At 35.3% G+C, this 24,138-nt stretch overlaps 1 protein-coding gene across 2 annotated transcripts; it reads left to right on the top strand.

The window, feature by feature from the left end:
* Positions 1-1,443: 1,443 nt before the first annotated feature.
* LOC108231193 (sodium bicarbonate transporter-like protein 11) lies at positions 1,444-22,643 on the top strand. 2 transcript variants are annotated; one of them, XM_017408101.2, is made up of 20 exons: positions 1,444-1,631; positions 9,978-10,028; positions 10,844-10,948; positions 11,263-11,306; positions 12,297-12,516; positions 12,631-12,712; positions 12,921-13,044; positions 13,841-14,050; positions 15,125-15,209; positions 15,294-15,419; positions 15,545-15,658; positions 16,135-16,267; positions 16,551-16,624; positions 16,944-17,235; positions 18,877-18,983; positions 19,243-19,408; positions 19,587-19,760; positions 20,862-21,057; positions 21,734-21,903; positions 22,251-22,643. In XM_017408101.2, exons 1-20 carry the CDS (start codon positions 1,571-1,573, stop codon positions 22,315-22,317), a joined length of 2,601 nt encoding a protein of 866 aa, XP_017263590.1. In that variant the 5' UTR covers positions 1,444-1,570; the 3' UTR covers positions 22,318-22,643. The 2 variants fall into 2 exon arrangements, with proteins under 2 accessions (XP_017263590.1, XP_017263591.1); XM_017408102.3 differs by lacking the exon at positions 1,444-1,631 and adding an exon at positions 5,326-5,475.
* Positions 22,644-24,138: the final 1,495 nt, after the last annotated feature.

Genomic DNA, 24,138 nt, shown 5'->3' with positions numbered 1-24,138 from the left:
GTCTGTTTATCCTGCACTGCGAAGTTTTGTTATTTCATAACAACCAGGTGATGTTTACATTCAAAATGACTTCTGCCTTGGTTTAGCCAGCATGGATAAATTTTACAAACATTATCTTGTATCTGTGCCAACCTCCAGCAGACACACCAGCTTTCAATTTGGACAATTAAGACACTAACAAATTACATAAAAAGGATAAATTCATCAAAAACATTACTTCAAGGTGTGCAAGCACCACTGATCAGAGAAGCAGAATCTCCCCCTCTGAAAGATGGTCGTAAAACTCTGAATTATCTTCAACTGCATAGTTTAAAGGAACCTATGTCACTTTACGCTTTGATTGAAAGCCCAGATATGAAAATGATTGATTTCATTTAGCACTCAGAGCATAACAAACATGAATAAATGATGGCGTATGCTCCTCTTTCAGATGTTTTGTTCCACTAGTATTCATTGGACAGCAGAAGAAGAATAAGGTCGTGAGCTCACAGACACCCCCTCATTAAGTTTTAGGGTTTTTAAATTGGGTTTTCTGTCAGATCAAGATCAAATACAGTATGCAATAAATTTACATGAAATACATTAGCTCTTTTGTGGAAAAAGATGCCCTGTAAATGAAAAACATGAAATCAAAAGGCAGGCGCATGTGAGCATGCACAATAGAATATGTGCATTTTTTTTTTACAACTTTTATTGTAAAAATGCATATAATGACTGGATTCATGCAGAAATTACTTTTTAAAAACAAATATAAAACTAATATTTGCATTTGTTTTATATTGTGTGGCTTATATATATATATATATATATATATATATATATATATATATATATATATATATATATCATGATGACTGAATGTCTCTGAACTAATTTCCTTTTGATATACCCCAGCAGTTTTAAAAAACAAACATTTTGCCATTTAATATTTGTTTCCTGCTTTAATACGGTCAGATAAACTTCTTTAGCAGCTGTGTTCTGAATATAATTCACAATAAGCAAAGTTGTAAACAACCTTGTCATCTTTAAAGTAATAAATTTAAAAAGAAAAATAGGTTGAAGAAATCCGCAGTAGCAGCTGAGTTCACATGGATAAATGCCTTGACAGCTTTGGATTTAGCTGAAAATCCAACTGGACTGACTTATTTATGTTATTATAGCAATGAGTTACATTATTGCGTCAACTGATCAGTGAAACAGTAATGTCTTAAACAACTTTTAATGAGTATCACATTAAAGATCAAAGAAGGACATAATGTGCTAAAAATAGTTTCATTGTACCTTCCTTCTCCTTTTTTTATCTTTAACTTGCTCAAACCTCACCTTTAGCTTCCTCATTATCTTCTGCTGAAAGTCAGCTCGTCTGTGATTGGCAGGGAAGACATTAGGATGTTATTCATTACCAGTGACCCTCCTCCCGTTTACCTGTGGGCCTGTTGTGAGTCCACTCACACGGCAGCTCTGTCAGAGGAACCACTTTAACTACTCCTACATCTAATAAGAATTTTTACTGCCATATCCAAGAATATCACAGACTTTTTTGTTTGCATTGCAAAAATTTACAAGCATAATGAAGACCAAAAAGGAGGTGGAAGAGATGCCAGAAGTCACAGTGAATCAATTTGCTGAAGGTAAGGGTCATGAGAATATATTAACTTCAGAGTGCAATTAAAATACCACCTGTGGGTGAGCTTCAGTTTTTCACAATTTGCTTTGGTGGTTTAGACCAGATCAACTAAGGTTTACCTTGATTTTGCTCATTAAATTCCAATAAGTGATGTTATTTTCCTGGCAGAGTTTACCTGTCTGTAACAATCTGGAGCCAAATTATGCAGCCTTAAACACATTAAAAATAAATGCATTATTTGGAAAATATAATTGAACAAATATGTGATGTTGTGCTTCTAAAATATACATTACATGTGTGTGTAATCTCATCCATTTTACTTTGTATATTAAAAAAAAATCATTACAGTTTTTAATTGACTTTTATTGTAAATTAAAAATGGAATACTAATCAGTAAGAAATGAAATTCAAAAACATTTATGCATCCTGATATAATGTAAGGAGTGTATTTTAGAATAATTTCGCTACAGAGTGGACAGTATCTTTAGGCAAATGCTTGAAGTTACCGTCTCATTAGATAACGGCCTACAGCACTGTGTCGTTTCAAACATGCTGCAGTTTTATAAGTAACACAATGCTTTCTGTGAGACAGTTTGCACAAAATCAACAGAGCGTAAAAATTTACTGGCTTCACAATCTGTACAATCACACAGAACAGTTTGCCCACACGTGTGTCCATATTTAATATTTGACTGCAATAAGGATCACTGTAAGCTCTGACATGTGCCCTGTTACACATTTATAGCTTCCAGGTAGTAAAATATTGTCAAGAAATGCATTCAGTAGCTCTTATATGTCATCCAGTACTTTTCGTATTTATACAGGTTTGGCTCATTGAGACCCAATTGCCTCATTTGCAGGAGAGACGTCACTAAATTCTGAAACTTCTTTAGCTCCAGTTTTTTCTTTCAAAGATTTGATCCTAAAACCATGTTCTTGTTTGTGGTATAATCAAATATGCAGATAGTGTCTGCTTTTACTGTTTGCCTCTAATTGCTGCCACTCAAGTGTTCACCTGAGTGTTTGGACCCATAATGCCCTGCAGGTGACTGTGGAGTTTCATTAATGTTTCACAGTAAACAGAGCCAAACTCATTGTGCATTTGCAATATTTTTGTGTTTGTTTTTCACCACAGAACATTAGGTTATGCTAAAATAGAACTGTTCAATGTTAAGAATCAATTATTTTTAAGATAATGTGCAGAGTTTGATAAGTAAATTTTTGAAATTGCTAAAATGTTTAATGATCTCATGCTTGAACTGGTTAGCAAATTGAAAATGATTCCTTCATACAAAATGTGAACGTGTGTGTGTGAGCACTGTGTGTGTTTGTGTGTTTTTCTTTAATTAGAATTGAAAACCTTTTTCAAGACAGCCTTTAGCCATAAAACTGAAAATCAATCAATCAATTAAAATAAACAAACAAACCTAGGAAACTCCTTAGTTATTTTTTTCTGTGGGAAACTCATATTCTTTTAAAATTTTTTTAGATTTAGACTTATCACCTCATATATAATCACCCTATATACAGAACACTGAAAACCACGTAGGAGAACGTGGGAGGAAACGGGAATTAAAACCTCTGAAAGGATAATTGTTGTGTTGGCGCTGTGCCACTCAAACCAGTGTTGTTGTTTTTTTTTTTATTCAAATATCGAATCAGAAACATTTTATCTCAAGCACAAGCTTAAAATCTTCAAATCTTTTTAAAATTCATAGTCATGCAAAACTAAAAGCAAGCTTAAATGACCACAAAAAACTTGAAAAATAAAATAAGTAAATTTTTTGACTGGTCTCTTTTACTAATTTCAACCTTGAGACCAATTCCTAAAGTGCAAGAAAAAAACAAAAACAAGCAAATAAAAAAGAAACAATCTGGTTTTTAATGAAAGCTTATTAAATTATCCTCACATGTGACAGATCACAGACTGCATCAGAACAGCCTCTGCTGCCATCTTGCGGTAAACCTCAGATTACTCATGCTTGTTTTAACACTTTCCTGTTTACCCTCATTAATTGTGACTACCTAATGGCCTTTTACATCATAAGATCAGAGATTTTTACCTGACCAAGTTTTCTAAATGTTTTGCAGTTTTAGGCTACCAGTTAAAAACCCTAATTAAATAATTTAAATCGTATTTGTCCGTGTTATTTGTTTTACTCCAAAATTGTATTTTCATTTTGACTTTGGTCCCTAAATCATTTTACTTGGAATTCTAACTCCTACCCAGTAATTCTGACCTTGAAGTCAACCAAAATATCAACCCTTTTATTTCTTTCATCCATTAAAAAATGTATTAAGTCTAAAATTTTGGTCAAATCCTCTCATCACTTGTTGATAAACTACAACTTCACATTACAGATATGATATAAATACTTGTTTATGACTTTTTATACGGTTGCTGAGTCTTAAGATGTTTAAATAGGCTCAATGATATTTGCTTTAACTGTGAATGCAGTTAGTTTTTTAAGCATTTCTACAGCAGTCTGGTTTGATTGTAAGAACTGCTGAGTGAATTCCTAAAAACAACAGGGTCAACCTGACCATGTTTCTATTTTCCGTGTATTTTACAAGCCATATTAAATTTTGTGGGCCACGCTCTTTTAATCAGGCTCACCTCTAAACTCATTTCTGGCTATGCCACTGGGTGGCGAGGGTTGAATTTTTATTTCACCTGCCTCCTCTGCTCCGAGGGTGCAGAGGACAGAAATGAACAGTACATGAATCTAACAACAAATCAAAACAAAAGACTACACGTTTTGGACACGAAACAGTTTCTTTTTGTTTTTCATGAGAGACAGAAAGGCATGGAAAATGTAAATGATTTGGCAGGTTCAGATAAAATACGAACATGTTTCAGATTTGTTGTTTGTCTTTTTGACAGCACAGGTTTCATTTTGGGAGAGCAAATCCACCGTACTTTCAGTCCTCCGGAAGGACACTGACCTTCAATACTCCATGTTAGCTCCTTACAGAATTATTACTGCGTGTAATTTCAGAACTTAAATACAGATTTTAACAACCATCATATGAATTCAATAACTTGGTGCTTCAATCAATCAAACAATCTAATTTCTTTAGCTAAAGTAAAAGAAAAGACACTCCAACATCTAAAGCTTTATAGTGGTCTTTACAAAATTAATTTAATTCTTCTTCATCTCATAAATTCTCTGCAAAGTAAATATTAGATTTAGATCTTTGAGCGAACTCGTTCTAGCTTTAACTGACAGTTTTTCCTCATTATCTCTCCCTCACTCTTTCTGCATGCTGTTACCCATTTCTCCATGACTAACTGAAAACTTTTAGAAAACCAAGAACTATTTCACAGTAACACAGTTACTTGCTACATTCACTTTAAAGGAAAAGAAAGAAAAAAGAGACAAGAAATGAAACGACAAGAAAAGAAAAGCACCTTTAATAAGTCCAAGACAGGGAGAGGAAAAGTGGAATAATGTCCCACTTCCTGACCAATTAAATCTTTCATTAATGTTTCCCAAATCCTAACTATAACTAAAGTTTTGCTCATTATCTTTAAGTTCATACGAACCACAAGAACCCAGCAAAAAAAAACCTCCTCTCTCACCCTTGTGCCTTCTCTCTCTCCCCCCCCCTCCCTCACCTCCTCCTCCCCTAACCCATGTGCTCCTGGAGGAGGTGCAGGGTGATGATGTTGCCTCAGTATGAGAGTGCATGGGTGTGTGTCTGAGAGAAATTAACTCAAAGATCACTAGTGGGTGCGGGGGACTGGAGAAATAGAAAAAGATGATGGGTTGACCTTTGGAAAGTGTGCTACCTTGAAAGCCTGGAGAACATGGACACCAAAAAGGTCCTCCATTTTGTTCCATCTGGTAAGTTTTTACAGGGATGAAACAGGGTGAGAAGCTTTTTTTTCATGGAGAAACCTGAGCGAGTCAAACACACGAGAAAGCCTCTTTACAAATCTTTATGTGTACTTTTTGAGTTTATATAAAATAGTTTATGGTCACTTATAAAGTCAAGTCATTTCTAGTCTTGTTTTTTTATTTGGGTCCTATGTGGTTGTGATTTAGATACTATTTCAAGAAAGATGCTTTCATTGCCAGGACAGCTTGTCAGTCTAAAGATAAGCAAATGGGTTAATATTTACATTATAGCAATAAATGATACACTTGTCTTTCAAGCAGGGTTTTAACAGCAACTGTGTTAAATTTACAGCCCGTCTGTTTAACGCAGCGGCAAATAAAATACTTTAATATAATTCCAGGTAATTCCTTGACAAAACTTTTAAACTGTAATTTTCTCAGTTTGCACTTGATCTGGAACACCAAACAGAGGCTACAATTGTCAGAAAATTAATCTGATACTCTTTAATTCTTGAGGATCAGAAAGTTGTTACTTTTTTCTGAGTTTCAAATGCTAAATTGTTAAAGCTCGTGCATCTCTGGTAGAAGTAGATGCCTCCCTGTGTTGTTTGTCTTTTGCAGATTATCTTCAGACTATGTTTTGTTGTTTTTGTTTTTATCATTGGTCAGTGTTAGTTTACATATTAGTTGAGACATATTTACTTGCAGTGCATAATGGCAATAGTTAAAAAGGCTATTCTCTATGCAGTGCCATTATTGGGTTAAAGTACTGCTGGAATTATTGCAGGTCAAGGATTAAAGAAGATTAACTGGTAGAAAATATTCTAATCTGGCAAATTCCAAATCCTATTTTCAAAGCTTCATTCTATGTTTAAAGCTTACAATATAATCATTTACAAATATATGTACAGTGACACAAAACTAACATTTCAGTGTTTTGTTCAAACTTTTGGTTTATTTATCTCTTCACTGTAATTAAGAGGAGTTGGGTGTTTGAAACCCGTTTGTCTGACAAGGATTAGTACCACATGTCACAGACTGCTTTGGTGGATGAGTGAGGAAAAAACTGCCCTCAGACAGAACATGTTCTTTGGCTGCTTCACTTCATCTGTTATGGCAGGGATTTAAATTGGTCCAGCGGTCATATTCAGTACTTCTGACAAACAAACATTAGCTTTTCCTTATCGGCAGCCTTTGAGGTGTTGAAGTGGAATGAGCTGCAGTTCCGGTTCCTTCCTGTTCTTTGCTTTATAACAAAGTTATATGAATGTGTGCAGTGACACTGATGGCTTAAACTACTTCCATGCGAGTTATGGTTCAGTTCAAGGCTTGATTAGATTTTATGACCCATTTGAATATATATATTTTTGAAACAGCACATAAAACATGTCAGAAAATTTGGCTTTCATACATTTATTAAAACCATGCCTTTTCTAATAGTACGACCTTTCAAATTCAGCACAGAGTTCCTAAGTGTGTGTTGTTTGTGCTTTTGTTTCCAGAGACCAAACAAGTTTCCCTGTTTTCTTTTTAATCAAGGACACCGTCTAGCCACAGATAGGAAGGCTGAGAATAACAAAACATGGCTTAGAAAGTCAAGAGAAAATACATCAGCTTCAGACATCTGGTCATGGTTGTCAACATGGCAGTTTTCTGGCATCTCTGATTTGAAGAACAGGGAGTTAAATTAGAAAGAAGCACTGAGGGTCCTGTAATGTAGTTCATTAATCTAGAATTATGCCAAATTTAGTTTTTTCTTTGCCCATGGTTCAATTTTCATCAGGTTTCATGGAATTTGACCTTGTGATTTTGTATGATCATTTAACTTTGATGCAGCAAAACACGTTACATCAAAACTACTTGTCTTTGTACAGCAATAACTGTAAGAAAGAGATGAACATAGACAAATATATTTTGTAATCTCTGGCTTCAAACTAATGATTGCTGCAAGATCATGGTTAGAAAACACACAAGCTGACATCACCCTGTTAAAATAGTTATGCTGTGATGTGCATTGTATGTACAAACTTACACAAATGCACATTTTATACATTTTGGTGTTGGGGTTTTAACTTTTCATTTCAATATAGGTCACAGTTCATGTGAAAATAATGTCTGCTGCACCAAATAAATAAATAAAAAAAAATCTGCAATTATTTTTTATGAAAAATAAAACTAATTAAGAGTCCATTAATGTGGATGTGTTGCTATTAACCATCATATTTTGTTTTTTTAAATAAACCTTTGTCATGGTGAATTTCTTTTTTTTCCCCCCATTTTTTAAGAACAGCAACAGTAATGAGAGCATCCCACTAATGGAGGTCCTGCTCAGTGAGAAAATAAACAGAACTGTCCTGATTAATTGCAAATGGAAAAGGATTGCTTCTAAATGTACAAATTTAAGAGTAGTTCATTACGCAATAATGTTTATGTTTACACAGTTTATAAATCATTGGGGCAAAAACTGCTATTACTACTAACATTATAGCAGTGAATCCATCGGTGCATAATTAATGTAAACCTTCTTGTGCTTGAAAACACCAAGCAAGCAAAGTCCGAGGGTCGTATAGAGCAGGCTATTTTGGTTTCAGTGCCATGGATGCAGTGATCCTTTTGATCAAAACCTACAGAAAACCTTCCAGTTCTTCTGCTGGACTGCATCATATGTGAGAAACTGAGCCTGGCTCCCAGCAGCAAAGCAAATGACTTGAACCACTACAACACAGGTTTATGGAAAAAAACGTAAATTGCTATATTAATTACTGTATTTACATTTTTCTGACTGACAGTGAAGACAGGACGATGATGTTTTCAGTTACAGTCCTGTCATTTTCTTCAGTTAAAGGTTACTTCATTCATTTTTAAAAAGCAAGCATTGGTTGATACTGTACATTTTTTTAAAATCTGGTAACATCTAATTAAAAACAATTTACTGTAAAGCTCATTTTTACTTTTTCTGAGAGCAGACTTGAAATGTGTCAAACATCCTTTTTCACAGCCAACCTTGGCACAAACAGCTCTATGCAGAGGCTGTGAGGCACCCTGTTGTCTGCACAGACTCCTGTGATGTGGAGGAGGCCTGGGAATGTTTCGTCTAATCAGATTTGTAATGTAGCCTTGCTCTGGAGCCCCTGAAGCCAAACTCTGCCCGAGGCTAGGAGAAACCCATCTGTACACCTGCAGCAGCACCTTGCAGATACACGATCGCCTGTAAAAACATCACACACCGTTGGTATCAGAGTTTTGTTTAAACTAAATGTGAAAAGATCTCTTTTCAGCTTCTCAGCATGTTGTTTTTGGTTTGCCTCTTTAGTATTTTTATAACCCATATTCAGTATTTAAATATTTAATCTGGTAAGGAATTTTAAAGCCAAATTACCACAACAGAAAAAAAAAGCAAAAGACAAAAAACAAAAACTCTTTTAACTCAGATCTTACAAGGAAGTTACGTTTTATTGTCACAAAGACTGTCATCATGTAATATGAAATCAGTAAAAGTGTTGACATTTTCATATAGTCTGAAGTCCTTCTGGTGCAGACTGACATTTCCCATCATTTCTGAACTGAGATCTGTTATTGCAATAGGCCTTTCGGTGAGTCCACACGAAATTCAGCCCACAAGGCAATTACCTACACAATATTTGATTATTTTTAATGTTTCAAACATCTCTGTGAATATCATCATTCTAAGACCTCATGTTGTCATCCCGTCACTGCTATCAAATAATGAATGCTTTAACATGACATATGCCAAAAACATATGGATATAGTCACATTTGTCATGGTTGTGGCTAATTTCAGGGCTGTATTCGTAGTTTGTAGCCTGTAATTTGTAGCTTTTAAATTTAAATGCTAAACACGTTATCTTCTTTTCTATGCTTAGTTAAAGCAATATATTAAAAAAAAACACCCCACACCTGTTCACAAGGCTTTCAACTGCACAGATGCATTTCAGCCCATTAGAAACAACAATCTGAATAATAAACAGCTCCTTCTTTCAAAACCCATAAAGCTAAAAATATGTACTTTAAACTAGTTACAACAGTAATTTATACAGTGCATATTTTTGTAACAGCAGAAATTGTTATTCTCCAAATATGTTCATGTCCAAAGCATGTATTTAAACTAAACTTATTTATTTACATATGTAATAAGGCAAAATACATGAACCACAACTTTATGTAAATGCTCCTATCTGTCTGCTAAATGCCTAACCCCCTGCAGACTGGTTGTTGTTGTTGTTATACGACAAGAAAAGAAAAAATCAAAAGTCAACATTCTTCATTGTGTGTTTTATATGATGCAAATTGAAAATAGATGTTTTCTTTATTTTCCTTTGTTTGTGTTTTTTACATACATCTCAAACCTTTCCATACTTTATGCATAGGCTGGTGACTTTTCAAACAATGCAAACAACATAACAATAAAAAAAGCTTCAATATAAGAAAGTGTCAGCTTGAAATTGAGTTTGAAGTTGTGTAAACTTCTTTATTCTTTCACTCCTACAGAGTCTCCATCCACTGGGAGGTCTAAGAATGGATATGTTTTCCAGGAAATGGGTACGTAGCTGAAGTCAAACAATATATTTACTGAGAGCGTGCTTCTCAGCAGACTTCTGCTCACTTACAAACCTAGTATGATGTACTTTAAACCAAAATTTATCTGCATCTTTTTCCTCCTGTACGCTGAAGATAATACAGATGCCAATATATTTAATCAGTTCTTCATGCTAATGTCAATGTGTCTGACTGCTCTCTGATGACCCATTTCATATGCTGCTGAGCACATTCAGTCCCTTCTCTCTGTGTGTTGGGAGGTTAATTAATTGGTAAATAACAAGGCAGATGATCTCTGAGTTAATGATGGGGTGAAAGAATAATAATAGCTCAAAGCTGTGCTTGTGAAGGGTTAATTATCTAATTCTGCAGCAGTTTCTCTCCCTCCCATAAAACCCGCAATCAAGAAGCCATATTTATCTTCCATACAATGAAGGAATTTACAAGAGGCTGCTGTTGTTATATTGCTGCATGTCTGCTTAAAGGGGGATTTTTTATTGGCTCTCTCCCTCTCTCCCTCTTGCTGTGTTCTTGTCAACAGATGGCAAAGTGGTGGGAGGGCAAAATAAATTGTCCTTTACTGGAGACACTCTTAATGTGGCGAGCATCCCATATGAACATTTACTCAAAAAGTGGTTTAAAGTCAGGGTGATGAGAAGTCAGCGTTGTCTTATGCTCTCTAATAACATTTATTGGAAATTTGTTTAGTTTACCTGTTAAGCTCAGCTGTAAAAGGAAACGTTCAAATATTGCAGTCTTAATGAATTTACTAAGACTTGGTTGTTTTGTGACTGTGTCCATTAATGTTTGTTCTACAGAGCTGCAGGACAAAGAGCAGGAGGATTTTAAGGAGGGCTCACCGGCCACTGACAAGGAGGACATATATGACAAAGACATGGACATATATGACAATGACAAATCAGGTGTGGGTTAAAAGTTAACAAAGATGGTTAAGCCGTAGTGGGATATATTTATTGTTTTTAAAAAATTGAGAATTACTCATTATACTGAATCCCTCTTTTGAACACTTGTTCTTTAAGATAAATCTGCAGATTTGAATTAATTTAGGAATTAATGTGAATCAACATTTATATATCAACTCAAATCAGCTGAGAAACAGTTCATTTGAACAAGAAAACTGTCATTCTTCAGTGACTGAAGCTGAAAACAGGAAATTAAGCAAAGACTTAAAGGCTGTAAATCTAAAATCACATTTCATTGTCTTCTTGTGCTGCAGATTCTGAAGAACCTGGGTTTGGACTTTTAAACACAACAAGAAAAGTAAGGTTTCTTTTCAAATCAGTGTATTGTTTTGTTTTTCTTTTCTTTTTTTCGTCTTCTTTTGTTTAGTTTTTCTTTTGGTCTGTTTGGACATGTTTAACCACTAAATATGAAGCTTTCAGTTTTCTCCTATTTTTGATTCACCTTTACCCATGAAAAGACACATACTCATAAAAAGCACACAATCTTGAGATTCCATTTATGAAATTATAGAATACCTTTATCACAGCAGAGGCAATGAGTACTACAACAACCAAACATTTACTTAAAAATATAAACTGCTGTTTGGTTTCTGATTAAGCACAGAAAATGATTAAATCATATAACATATGCATATATAATTTATTATAGCCCAACTGTTTACATACTTTGGTAAAATTTCTGCTTTACTTAAAAATCAAATACATTTAAAAAACTTTAACGAAATGCGTAATGAATCAAAATGAGGCCAGGATTTCTGCAATGTAGCAAAAGACACTTCTTCTGCAGTTAACAAAACATTCCACATTCTTCACTGCACGAGCCACATAGTTTCTTAACAGTCCGTACTGAGAACTGACATCCTGTATCAGATATGTAGTGGACTTCTTAGCAAAGCAGTGTAGCTTTTATGTGGGCAGGATGGTATAGTGTCTATACCAAAAACCACAATGAAAAAATATTGTATCTGCTGAGAGCTGTTTGTATGTTTGCTGCATTTAAAAAAATAAGTATTGCTAATACAAAATATTTACATACAATTAATAACATAAATGTCTATCCTAAAAATGTATTTTTAAGGTCAAAATTGTGTAAATAAAGATACTGTATAATTTTAAAGAATGAACTTCTTTTTAACCCAGTGGCATTCAGAATGATATACACACACATATAATATATATATATATATATATATATATATATATAACTTCAAAGCAAATTTATAATACTAACAGATTGCCAATTTGGACTCATCAGCTAAATTCTTTTGGTTCTTGTTGCTCCCTCCAGTACATAAAGCCCATGAACTTCCAAGAGGAAGTGAGGGCTCACAGAGATCTGGACAGCTTCCTGGCTCAGGCAAGCATCCTTTTGGATGCAAAAGCTACCACTCTGGATGAAGTCCTGAGGCGAATGATTGCTCACATGGCGGAGGACGGCCACGGCAGCTGTGATGTGGAGGAGGTGATAACCTCTTTGTTTACAGACGCTGGAGGGAAAGACAATAATGGTGAGCAAAACAAGTTAGGAAAAGCACTTAATTTAATAACAAGAAAATGTTGCCTTAAAATCTGCACAAGTTTTTTTAGTGACTTGTCCTTGTATTGTTTTGTATTTTTTTTAGTTCACCTTCTGTCAGAGACCATTCAGGGTGTGACTGCAACTACAACTGGTATTCATTACCAGCAGTCCTGGCTTTGCATTCTGTGAGTTCTTCTGCAACAACTAAACTGTTTAGCTTGTTTTAGAATCCAGTTTTTGCTTAAATTTTAATACTCTTTTTCATTTATAATAGCTGAATTTGTTTGATTGCATAAAACAAAAAAGCTAAAGAGGCAACCTTTTTTTTCGTTGAAAGTGGGATACTCTGCCCTTACAAAATGCTTTAAAATCAATTCATTTGTTTTCCTAAAGCTCCAATATGAGTAAACTACAGAGACGTCATGTTTGCATTGCTCGCTTGGAGAGGCCACAAAACTGGGGAGTGAACTGCTGTGAGGCTCGATATGTCATCCTTATTCTCGCTCCGCCTAGAACGGTAAGTCTAAGATTTAATAGAAAACGGAAACAGCTGTCTCTGATATTATTTCCCCATTTTGTTTCACTAAAATGTGTATATTTGCTGGATTTCTAAGCTTTTTATATGTTATGCTTGTAAACTTTTTATGAGCATGGTTTAAATTTAAAACTTGACTTTAGTTCTTATTCTGCCAGCAAACCTCAACTTACTGTATAAGTCTGCACACTGCAGATTTATACAGTAAGTTGAGGGTTGCTGGCACCTTAAAAACCCATTCTATCATGCAAAACAGAAACACCACCAAATGAAAGAAAAAAGACAATGTTGTGAGAATATAAAAAAGTAAATTTGTTTGAAAGTTGCTGTTACAGGTTAAATTGGTAAGAAAACAAATAGTTCTGCACTGTTAAAGATAAATGAGCATCAAATGGACAGCAAGACACCTAACAGAATGTTGTTTTTTTATGTTACCATGTAGTCCTGCAGAGGAGTAGTTGGAGGACAGTTGCCACTGGATATGAGCCATGCAGGGCTAACACAGGGACACACCAGGCATGCTCACACAGTTTAGGCTCATGAACTGACCTAACACATCAACACACTGCGGGGAAGCTTTAGCACTGGCAGAGACCTAAATGTCAGCTCTACAAAATGGCCTTAACTGGACAGCAGGAGCCAAATAAGAACATTCTCTGTGTTGAAAGTGCTACTACTGCACCTTTGTGTCATGCTATGTTATCAAAAAAAATATGTAATGTCACAGAACAGACAGTGTTTGTTAAGCTTCTTGTTACTCTGTTTTTATGTTTTTCAGAAAAGCACCAAGACAGCCATTGAACTAGGTAGAACATTCTCCACAATGTTCTCTGACATTTCCTTCAGGCAAACGCTTCTGGAGACCAAAACCCAGGAGGAGTTCAAACAGGAGCTGGTCCTCCAGCGACACCAGCTCTCTATAGTCAAAGAGAAGCCAGTCGTAGAGGAAGTGGAGGACTCAGATCCACGTAAAGGAAAACCACTCGAGGTGTGAGATTTGAGCAAAGAAGACCTAAACCAGGCAGTTGTAATCAGTGTAGAATTTACTGAAATAAAAAACTAACAAGATGAACAATGGATGCCAAAACACATCAACCTAAAAAAGTTATCGGCACATAAATCTGTTTGACAGAGTTACTTGTGCAAACAACATTTAGACTCTTTATTAACTGCGAGATCTCTCCAGATGTGGAGACCACCATCATGTTTTCTGACTTTACCCAGGCACATAAAGATGTGGGGCAGTAAAGTAGTTGAGTCAAATTATCTGAAAATCCTGTTTCCACACTCTATTAGCCAGGCATGTTAAATGAGGAGCAGCTGGGAAACAGAATAAAAAAGCTGCCAAGCCTTCCATGGAGCTGAGAACAGAGTGTGTGCAGCCCTGTGGAATGATGAAGAAATTTATTATGTCCCATTTTTAAATTAAAGTGTATGGAAACCCCTAAAAGGTTCTGAGAGAGAAAGCATGTATTTGGGTTGTAAAAGTCTGCAGTTAACAGGTTGTGGTTACACCTGATGTCCTGATGGGGATGAAAACAGCACTTAAGTATAGGTTTGCTGCTGCCAAGCCAGACTTTTAAACTATTATTCAATTCCAAAATAACTACAAAAGATAACAAGGTATGTCAGTATGTTTGACTTTATATCCATTCTATATTTACTGCTCAAAACACCAATTAACCAGCCAGACAAAATGAGAAATAGTTTGCAAATGAAATACCTCTTTTATAAATGACCATTCCCTCTTTTTTTCCTCATTATGTAAGGTAGAATATTTTGACACTGAGTTTCTGTCAGATTCTGTCTCTCAAACAAATACATGCAATCAATTATATGAGCAAGGAGGCAGTTACTTTAGTTTTTGAAGAAAAATGGTTTCCCAAGTTTGTTTATCAGAAGATTTGAGCTTTCATCTGTTGTTCTTAAACAATAAGTATTAATTAGTATCAAATTAGTTTTAATATAAGAGTTTCAGTATATGACCATGCATTGTTCCCTGAATTCATTACTTTATATGTGCTAAATAAGTCTTGACTTTGTCCTGCCTTGTTCTTCACAGTTTTGTGATTTCCTCAAAGCTGGTAAAGGGGTTTATAATGATCTTCGTCGCAGACTGCCTCTTTATCCCTCAGACTTCACAGATGGTATTAAAAACACCAGAAAATATTGGTTTTGTAGACATGCTTCTATTGTGGGTTTCATGTGTCTTTGGTATATCCAATTATTAGGTATAACGGGGAAAGACCGCTGTCTGCTGAAGTATACCACCACTGCTCTCTTCCTCTATATTGCCATATTACTTCCTGCCATTGCCTTTGGCTCACTGAATGATGAAAGCACAAGAGGGGAGATAGGTAATGATGCTGTCTTTAATTTAGCCATTTGGAGTATGAAACTCCAACATATATAATCTATTGAAATTGGGTTTAATGGAATGTGATATGCACTAAATTTGGGGGTGTATTTTCTGTTTTGACAGATGTTCAGAAGACCATTATTGGCCAAAGCATTGGAGGAGTGATCTATGCTCTGTTTGCTGGTTCACCTCTTGTCATTCCACTGACCACTGCACCACTGGCCATCTTCATAAGCGGTGCGTGCATCGTATCCAGCTGTTTCACCAAAAAAAAGACTAAAGAAAAGATTGAAAATGTCATTTATTTAAGAGTTATGTAAATCTGTTGCATCAAAAATCTGTCAAAGCTGCTAATGTAAAGCAGATAATAACATGCTGAGTACCAAATGCAACTCAGTTTGAGTTAGATGCTAATCTTCAGGCAAAGTTAAACAAAGAAATGTTGCCATCTTCATGGGTGACTTATATAACTTAATATATCATATTTTAGTAGAAGTTGTTATAAAAGTTTCTTTGTTTTACATCAAACTTATTGTAAGTCTTAGGCTTACTTAACATCTCCAGTAACTGCATGTGATGTTTTAAAAGTCCTTTACTATTCAGAACAAGTCATTAAATATTTTTTTCCCAAGTAGTTAAATGAAAAGCTTCTGTGAACATGAAAAATATTTATGAGTCAGTGTTTGTGGATGTCTTGTGTGTATAATTTATAGTTATCCGGGGTATCTGTGATGACTACAACCTCGACTTTGATGCTTTCTATGCCTGCATTGGTTTATGGAACAGTTTTTTCCTTATCCTCGGAGGCCTGTTCAATGTCAGCCTGCTGATGAAACTCTTCAAACGGTGAATGCACAACAAGACTTTCTCTAATAAATGCTTCAGACCCGTACTTGTACATAAATATATAAAACCAGACATTATCCAACATGATCATGCTCTTCTGTTAAATAATTTTTGAGAAAAAGGCTTGTTTGTTAGACATTTCTCTACAATTTATGTAGTGTACAATTGTGACAAATGCTATTGGTTTACCTTGAACAGGCGGTTATGTCTGTGTGAACATAAAAAAACCCTGTTTTGATAAACATGTCACGATATGCCTCCATTATTCTGCTTATTTTCTCAGCTCAACAGAAGAAGTCATTGCGTTGTTCATCTCCATTGCCTTTGTTGGGGATGCAGTGAAAGGCACAGTCAAAAGTGAGATCAGTCAAGGTTAAATTACATTGAACATGCAGTGAATACTTGTGTTAACGGGTAATGTAGCCTATAAAAAACCACAAGGGAGTCTTAAAAGTAAACATAAGCATAAAATGACCTTCTTTTTGTTTACTGTGGTCTTATAAAGTATTAGTCTTTAGAAATAAAATAAGAACAAAATATGATTTTATTTTTTATACTAAGTCTTGATACAAAAGTACAACACTGAAAAAAGAAACGGGATGTTAAATGAACAGATTTAGTCTTGTATTTTGTCTTCAGTTTTATCCCTTCCATCTTGTATCTTTTCTCCCTGCAGTTTTTGAGCACTTCTACTATGGGCCAACACTCACAACCACAAACAGAACTGTGGTGCTTCAAGAGATAAATGAGATTCTGGATAAATTTGAGAACCAGACAACAAACGTGCTTGAGCATCAAATTGGGAATGTGTCCCTGCATGGACATGGTAAAAGTCAAATGTCAGTCCTCAATCTTGTCTTCTTGCCGGAGTCTTTGGTAGTATGCACAAGGGAAAGACCCGTCCTCTGTTTGCTGCTCATGTTGGGGACTCTGTGGCTGGGGTACACTCTCTATCTCATCAAGAGGAGGTACAGTGGATCCACTTATTGCCTTCTGTTTATGAAGTAGTGATTTATTCAGATTTATTTCATAATCCTATCTTTGTGCCTCACTTGAGTAAAGCATCTCTTTGTTAGAGAGACAGTTCCTGCAGTCAGTGCCAACATTACACTGGAACAAATACAGTATTAAAGTACATGCACAAATGTTCAAATAAGGTGCATCTTGCTTTAAAAATGTATGCTTAAGCAAAGAAATCCTGACATGATTATGTGGTATAGGCAGTGTTGCATCTGCTTTTACTTTCAAATTAAAACTCTGCAAAACAACAACAACAACAAACATTCTTTCCTTGGTTGTGCCTGGAAGGCGCCTCATGAACATTTTATATACGTGCCATTTTTTAAGACTTATTTTAACATTTAATAAAAGTTTCTGTGAAGTGAACTTACAACCCGAATTCCAAAATAGTTGGGAGTAGAGCAAATTGTAAAAACACAATGCTATTTTCAAGTCTCATAAACCCATATTTTATTCACTTTATCCTGCATTTGTGGACGGCATGGTGAACTGTGTTTGTTCCTGAGGCCATGCAGCGATGTCCAGAACAGAATCAGACTTGTTTGTAATGCAGTGGCCCCTCAGGGCCTGAAGATTGACTTTCAGCCTTGTCCTTGTCCAAGATTTCTCCAGATTCTCTCATTTTTTTGATGATACAATGTCGATAATCGAGTGTTCAGTTTCCCAATTTTCCACTGAGTAAAATTATTCCTGAAGTTGTTCCAGGATGCAGTTTTTGCAGACTGGTGAACTTTTGCCCATCTTTACTACTGACAGATTCAGCCTCTCTAAAATGCTCTTTTTAAACCCAGTCCTCTAACTGACCTGTAGCCAGTCAACCTAATTTGTTGCAAACTGTTTTTCCAGCTTATTTTTATTCATACCACTTATTTCAAGTCTTTTTTTGCCCCTCTCCCCACTTTTTTCAGCTGTGTTGCTGCTGTAGAATTCTAAATGTTATTTATTTTAAACTTTTTTAAATGGTGCAATTTCTTAGTTTAAACATTTGCTATGTTTACTGGGTTCCATTGAGCCTAAAATTTGTGTTTATGAGATTTGCAAATCATTGCAGTCTGGTTTTACTTATATCTTAGACCCTATTCCAACTTTTTTAAATTGGGGTTGTATATGTAAAGGTTAGCAATGTTCACTTCAAAATCTTTAAAACGTACATGTTAGATCTGAGTGTTGCTGTTTACTTCAATGAGATTCTTAATGCCTTTTTAATTGAGCATTTCTGTTTGATACAGCAGAAAATAAAAGTGCAGAAGTATCTTATGGTATATTTAGGTTGATTTGTTATTTTTCAAATTTTCTTAAAATAATGTAGACTCGTGTAAGGGCATTGACATAAGGAAAAAGTCAGAGTGTCAAGTTCCAGATTATGCAGAAATTGAATTTCATTTACTTATGTTTAATAAATGAAACAGGTGTATATGACCCACTTGAAAACATCACTGTTAATTCTTGTTACTGACATTCAGGAGTTTACTTTTGTTCAATCTGAAAGAGTAACTACTGCTGTGACTCCTCTTGTAGGATTTGCTTATTATTTACTGTAGGTTGTAAAAAAGGTCAAATATGATATGTGGTGCTTCTTTTCCCTCCAGCCCATATTTGAATGGTAAAATCAGAGAGGTGGTGTCTGACTGCGCGTTGCCAATCTCTGTGGTGATTTTCTCCTTCATTGGCTCCTACCTTTTCATTGACATACAGCGTGAGTACAGATCCTTCCAATCAAAGCATTGTTAGAAGATTACCCATGAGATTTAAAGTCACACCTTTTTAAAGATTCAATGTTTCTGTGAGTTTTGATGTTTGCCAAATGTGGAGATATTACATGTTTGGAAAATAGAACTTTCAGGCAAGAAAGGTTCCTATTAGGATTTGTTTTAAATAATGTTTTTGTAGGTTTTATGTTTAGCTTTTTACACTTTGCAAATGTGAGTCATATTTATTTGTTTTGCTTCTGTCAGTTCCTGTTTTCAGTGTCCATGATGGCCCTGTCTTCAAATATCCTTCATTTGAAAAACTGACAGGACTGAATGCATTAAGCGCAGTCGGGCTGGGTTTTCTTCTCGCGCTGCTCATCTTTATTGACCAGAACATTGTCATTTCTCTCACACACGTTCCAGAACACAAGTAAGACTCTCTTTTATTTCTTTGAATAAAATTACTTGGTGCAAAAGATAAAAAGTTATATCCTATTTTTTTGTTCTGTTTGTTCAGTGGTAGCTCCTGAATTTGAACAGAAATATTACTGCTTTTACACTGACAAACAAGTTGAAACTTTCTGTGTGTGTGTGTACATTTGCACCAGGTTGTTAAAAGGCACAGCGTTCCACTGGGACTTAATGCTGACTGGCTTCATCAACATCCTCATGTCTTGTCTGGGGTTGCCATGGATGCATGCTGCCTTCCCACATTCCTCCCTACATGCCCGTCAGCTTGCCAAAGTAGAACAGCACGTAGAGAACGGACACCTCTACACAACGTCAGTAAAGTTAACACAGGACAAACAAAAAGCAAGCTGTATAAATCACTTTAATGCTTTATGTGGAAGACTTTCCACAGTCAGGCCTCAAATTTAGCTTTCTGAAATAACCCTAGTATGTGGTGCTGTTTTTTTGCAGATATTTCAAATGTTTTCTAAAATGTAAACAAATTATCAACAGGAAATCAAACAAAAAGAGTAATGTTTAGATGCTTACATTTGAGCTTGGAAAAATGACCTCTGGCCTTTAAGTTATATTACATAAACTTTATAAACTGATGGTCTGCTCAGTTCTCAGTGATGACAAGCTTAGCTTTTTGAAAAACTTAAATAGCACAATATACAGTTCTCAGGTAAACACATTTTGTCTGTCTGAAGAGTGTGAGCATTTTATTTTATTTATGCCAGAACAAATGTTTAATTCAGTGGCATACTAAATATGTAACAATGTTTTGTTTAAAGATGCTTCTTTGTATTCTTCTCCTTGTTTTGAACGGCATTGTTAGGCATAGAAAGTATACCCAAATCTTATACCAGCATTAAAAACCTTCTCACACAACACACATCACTCCTAAGGTTTTCTAGCCGACCATAATGGTGCCTTTCACCCCATAAACCTGGTGCAGGCAGGAGAGTCTTTCTGGTGAAATCATTTAAAAGAGCTGCTTGTAGAAAGTGAGGTAAAATTAAAGCAGTGTGTTTTTTCTGAATAAATACAATATGAATATAATTATTGCTATGTGTCAAATTAAAAAAGACAGGGTTATGAACATATAAAAATAAGTAAAGTGAGTTTAAAACTTATAAACTTTCACACAAATATTCTAAACTTCGATCTGTGTGTATAGTTTATTACACTCAGGATTTTAGGAACTGCGTTTCTTCAATGTCTGTATGAAACTTGTCACTTTCTGGGCTCCACATAACTTTTTCAAATCCATGAAGGGATCATTATCTTCAGGTTCGACTGTCACTGTTGTCCCCTAGCTTGTGTCACAGCTAAAAAGAAATGGTTCCTTGTAATCAAGATAAGCACACACTCTATAAAGTCAAGAAACACTTAACATGCTGAGTACTTTCCCTCCTTTTTTGTCTTAATAGGATCGTCAGTGTGAAAGAGACCCGTCTAACCTCGTTAGCAGCCTACATCCTGATTGGCCTGTCTACATTCATGCTGCCCATCCCTCTCCAGTGGATCCCCAAGCCTGTCCTTTACGGCCTCTTCCTTTACATTGCAGCCACTTCACTTGATGGAAATCAGATGGTGGACCGCATGACCTTGCTGCTAAAGGAACAGGTGAGCAGGAAGAGCTTACAGAGAAGGGTTTGTCAGATTTTTCTGTTTCCTATTTGCTGGTACCTGCTTCTACCACTTTGTATCATCATTTCCTCCCTGCTGTAGCACCCTGACAAGAAGTAGCTGCATAAAAAATAGGCAGTAAACTGGAAAGTTAATCAACAAACATATAAGGCAACTTGGCTGTCAAGGGAAACACCTGTACTCTTTAAAACTATAAATGAATTAAATCTTTCTTTAGAAAATAAACACAAATTTGTGACATGACGAGCAACCACGGTATTATATGAAGAAACTCTTGGATGGTAAGTTGGTGCTCAACATCCTAACTTGTCTTGTTATGAGCAGAACAACTTTTTCTTTTCATGAGGTATGTTTGAGTTTCTGATACAGTGAGGCAGAGTTATGCGTTCCCTTTGTGTGTGGCTGGAAGCAGAACTAGGTGGAGAAAAAATAATTTAATTTCTGCAAATGGAAAGTTTCAATTTATAAATGAAAGTAAAGCTATTTTTTAATATATGAGCTGGTAATATGTGTGACAAGAACATGTGTATTTTTATTCTTGATTTGCTTCTAAAATACTTCTGTTATTAGGTTTTTGATAGTTAATCAGAACTAAATCTAAATAAACTTATACAAATCTGCCTTTTGCCTGTGCTTGCTCCTGTCTGTGCAGACATCTTATCCTCCCACTCACTACATTCGCCGTGTACCTCAGAGGAAGGTTCACTATTTCACCGGGCTGCAGATGATCCAACTGATCATCTTATGTGTCTTTGGGATGTATCCTCTGCCCTACATGAAGATGGTCTTCCCTCTCCTGATGATCCTGCTGGTCCCTGTCAGGTGAGATAAAAAAAAAGGCCAATAAGGAGCGCTTTGGTTTTAGATGACATAAGTTTGTTGGGGTAAATTCTCAACATCAATATCAGCTCACAAGTTACCATGTTTAGTCAAAGAAGTCTTGGGATTGGGAGGGTATTGTTTATGAGTCAAGTAGAATTACCGGAAAGAAGCTGCCATGTTGCTTTAAAATAAAAAGAAGTGTTTGCATTTTTGGAAACTGAGAGCATTTAGACTGCAGGTTCCCAGCACAAGTCGTCACAATTTGTTTTTTTCCTGAACATTTACCCACACTACAAAGTTTTCTTTTTAAAAGTGATAGGTATGAATGTATTTTGTGCTTTGCTCAGGACCAGCCTGCTTCCCAGAGTGATTGAATCCAAGTATCTGGACATCATGGATTCCCAGTACATCTAAAACAACCTGACAACATTGTGAAATGATGGAGAATTGAAGGGAACAGACTTAAAACTCAATTATTGCAGTTAAAAACAAAAATGCAAGACATTTGCACTTGGACCAAGATTTCAGCTGAAACGTTTCTAAGTGACTGAATGACTGCCAACATTCGCTTTTGTACTTGTTCACTGCATATTTACCGCAACTGTAACTGGCTTTAATGTGCAACATATTTGCATCTTTTTTTTGTTTATTATACACTCCTAGGCATGCAGGAAAGATCGTATGAATATCTGTATTATTTGAAAAAAAAAAAAACACATTAAACATTAGTTTTGTTAAGGCATGGCACTGTTTAAAATAGTCACTTGAGTTTAAAGTAAGATGTTCATTAGTATAACTTCAGTTTAATCAGAACAAATATTGAAACTGAAAATAAATTTCTCACTTCAAATCAGCAAAAACTGAAGGTAAATTGTATTTCATAAAATGTAATCCAGTGATTCAGTTGTAAAAAATTGCATCTTTCCCTGTGAGAAGTCACATAATCTGATGTTAAAATTATTTCTGTAAGGCATTTTTAAGGTCTTGGTTCTTCATATTGTAAGGTCAAATCAAACCATTCTGGAAAAAAAAGAAAAAAATAAAGCTTTTAAATACACTGAATAATCATTTTTTAATTTAATTACTTGTTAGAGATAAACATATCCAGATATATATGTTGTTTTGCTTGTTGGTATTCTCCCACAGTGCAACAATACATGACTGCTGCAAAGCGCTGCCTTTAAATTCCTCCAACAGATGGCAGTATTGTTTCATATCTTGGGACTTTTGACCTTATATCTGACTGCTGCTGTGTAACCACCATTATATTACAAGGAAAAAGACAGATTCATGTCATCCTTCATCCTGTAAGAGAAACAGTGATAATGAAGTTATGACTAACCAGATATGAAGCCTGAGTAGCTTCCCAAAGGTCACCAACTTTACATGATCAGTCATTTAATTTGTGTTATTTGCTTCCTGCAAAGCCACTTTATTGGATGGGTTTGGCTGCTTGGCTGTTTTTGTAAATCATTATTCAACACTTATTTCATTACCTGGACCAGAATGCCTATTTTCTGTTGGTGTTTTCCCTGTTTGCATTCAGTATTTTGCCTACTTGTGTATTCAAAATATTCTGAAAGAAAAAAGGTAAAAAACATAAGGCTCTTTGAGACTGTAAAACAAAACTCTAATAAGTTAAAACAAAGGCTTAACACATCATGAACACAACTGAAAAATACATTTGTTTGTATTCAATCTAAGTGATTCAGAATGTAGTCATCTTTGTTTTTGTTAAATAAATAAAACGTATAAAGTAAAATCTCATAATAAGAATGATGCATCACTTGAGTTACTTCTAACAGTGACGGAACACAAATAAAAACTAATATAATTTTGGTATTTGCAAGTAATTCAAATCTATATTTAAATAAAAAAATAATTAAAAGACCGTGAGATCAGTTCAGCATCATGTAACTTGATGCAAACTTTACTAAGTCAACTGGGCAAGATTATTGTCTTAAGTTTTTATGTATTCATCAGGGATAAACGTCAATAGTTTTGTCTATTTTATGTGCACTTTTATTACTCAATATTTGTTTTCTTTGTATAAATTTAGGATGAGGTAAAAAAGGATGACAAAGAGGTTGAAAGTAGACCCTGATGACCTTCAAGCTTAACTCTTTAGGTTCACTTTAACAGCACACTGATCCATTTTCTGGCCCAAGAGTAAAAATCCTGAAAATCCTCACAATCCAGCCATGGCTTCAGTGAGATTGGTTTTCTGAAGGGATT

Source organism: Kryptolebias marmoratus, linkage group LG9 (assembly GCF_001649575.2).
Source record: "Kryptolebias marmoratus isolate JLee-2015 linkage group LG9, ASM164957v2, whole genome shotgun sequence".
NCBI lineage: Eukaryota > Metazoa > Chordata > Actinopteri > Cyprinodontiformes > Rivulidae > Kryptolebias > Kryptolebias marmoratus.
The sequence above is the reverse complement of the archived record's forward strand: the minus strand, read 5'-3'. Positions and strand labels throughout refer to the sequence as shown.

What these genes read in the sequence shown, in the direction of transcription:
- LOC108231193 (XM_017408101.2), top strand. Translation starts at nt 1,571, where the DNA reads ATGAAGACCAAAAAGGAGGTGGAAGAGATGCCAGAAGTCACAGTGAAT. An exon ending in ATATGTTTTCCAGGAAATGG is followed by an intron (nt 10,029 to 10,843) that starts GTACGTAGCTGA and finishes TTTGTTCTACAG; the next exon opens with AGCTGCAGGACAAAGAGCAG. An exon ending in TCCCTCAGACTTCACAGATG is followed by an intron (nt 15,210 to 15,293) that starts GTATTAAAAACA and finishes TCCAATTATTAG; the next exon opens with GTATAACGGGGAAAGACCGC.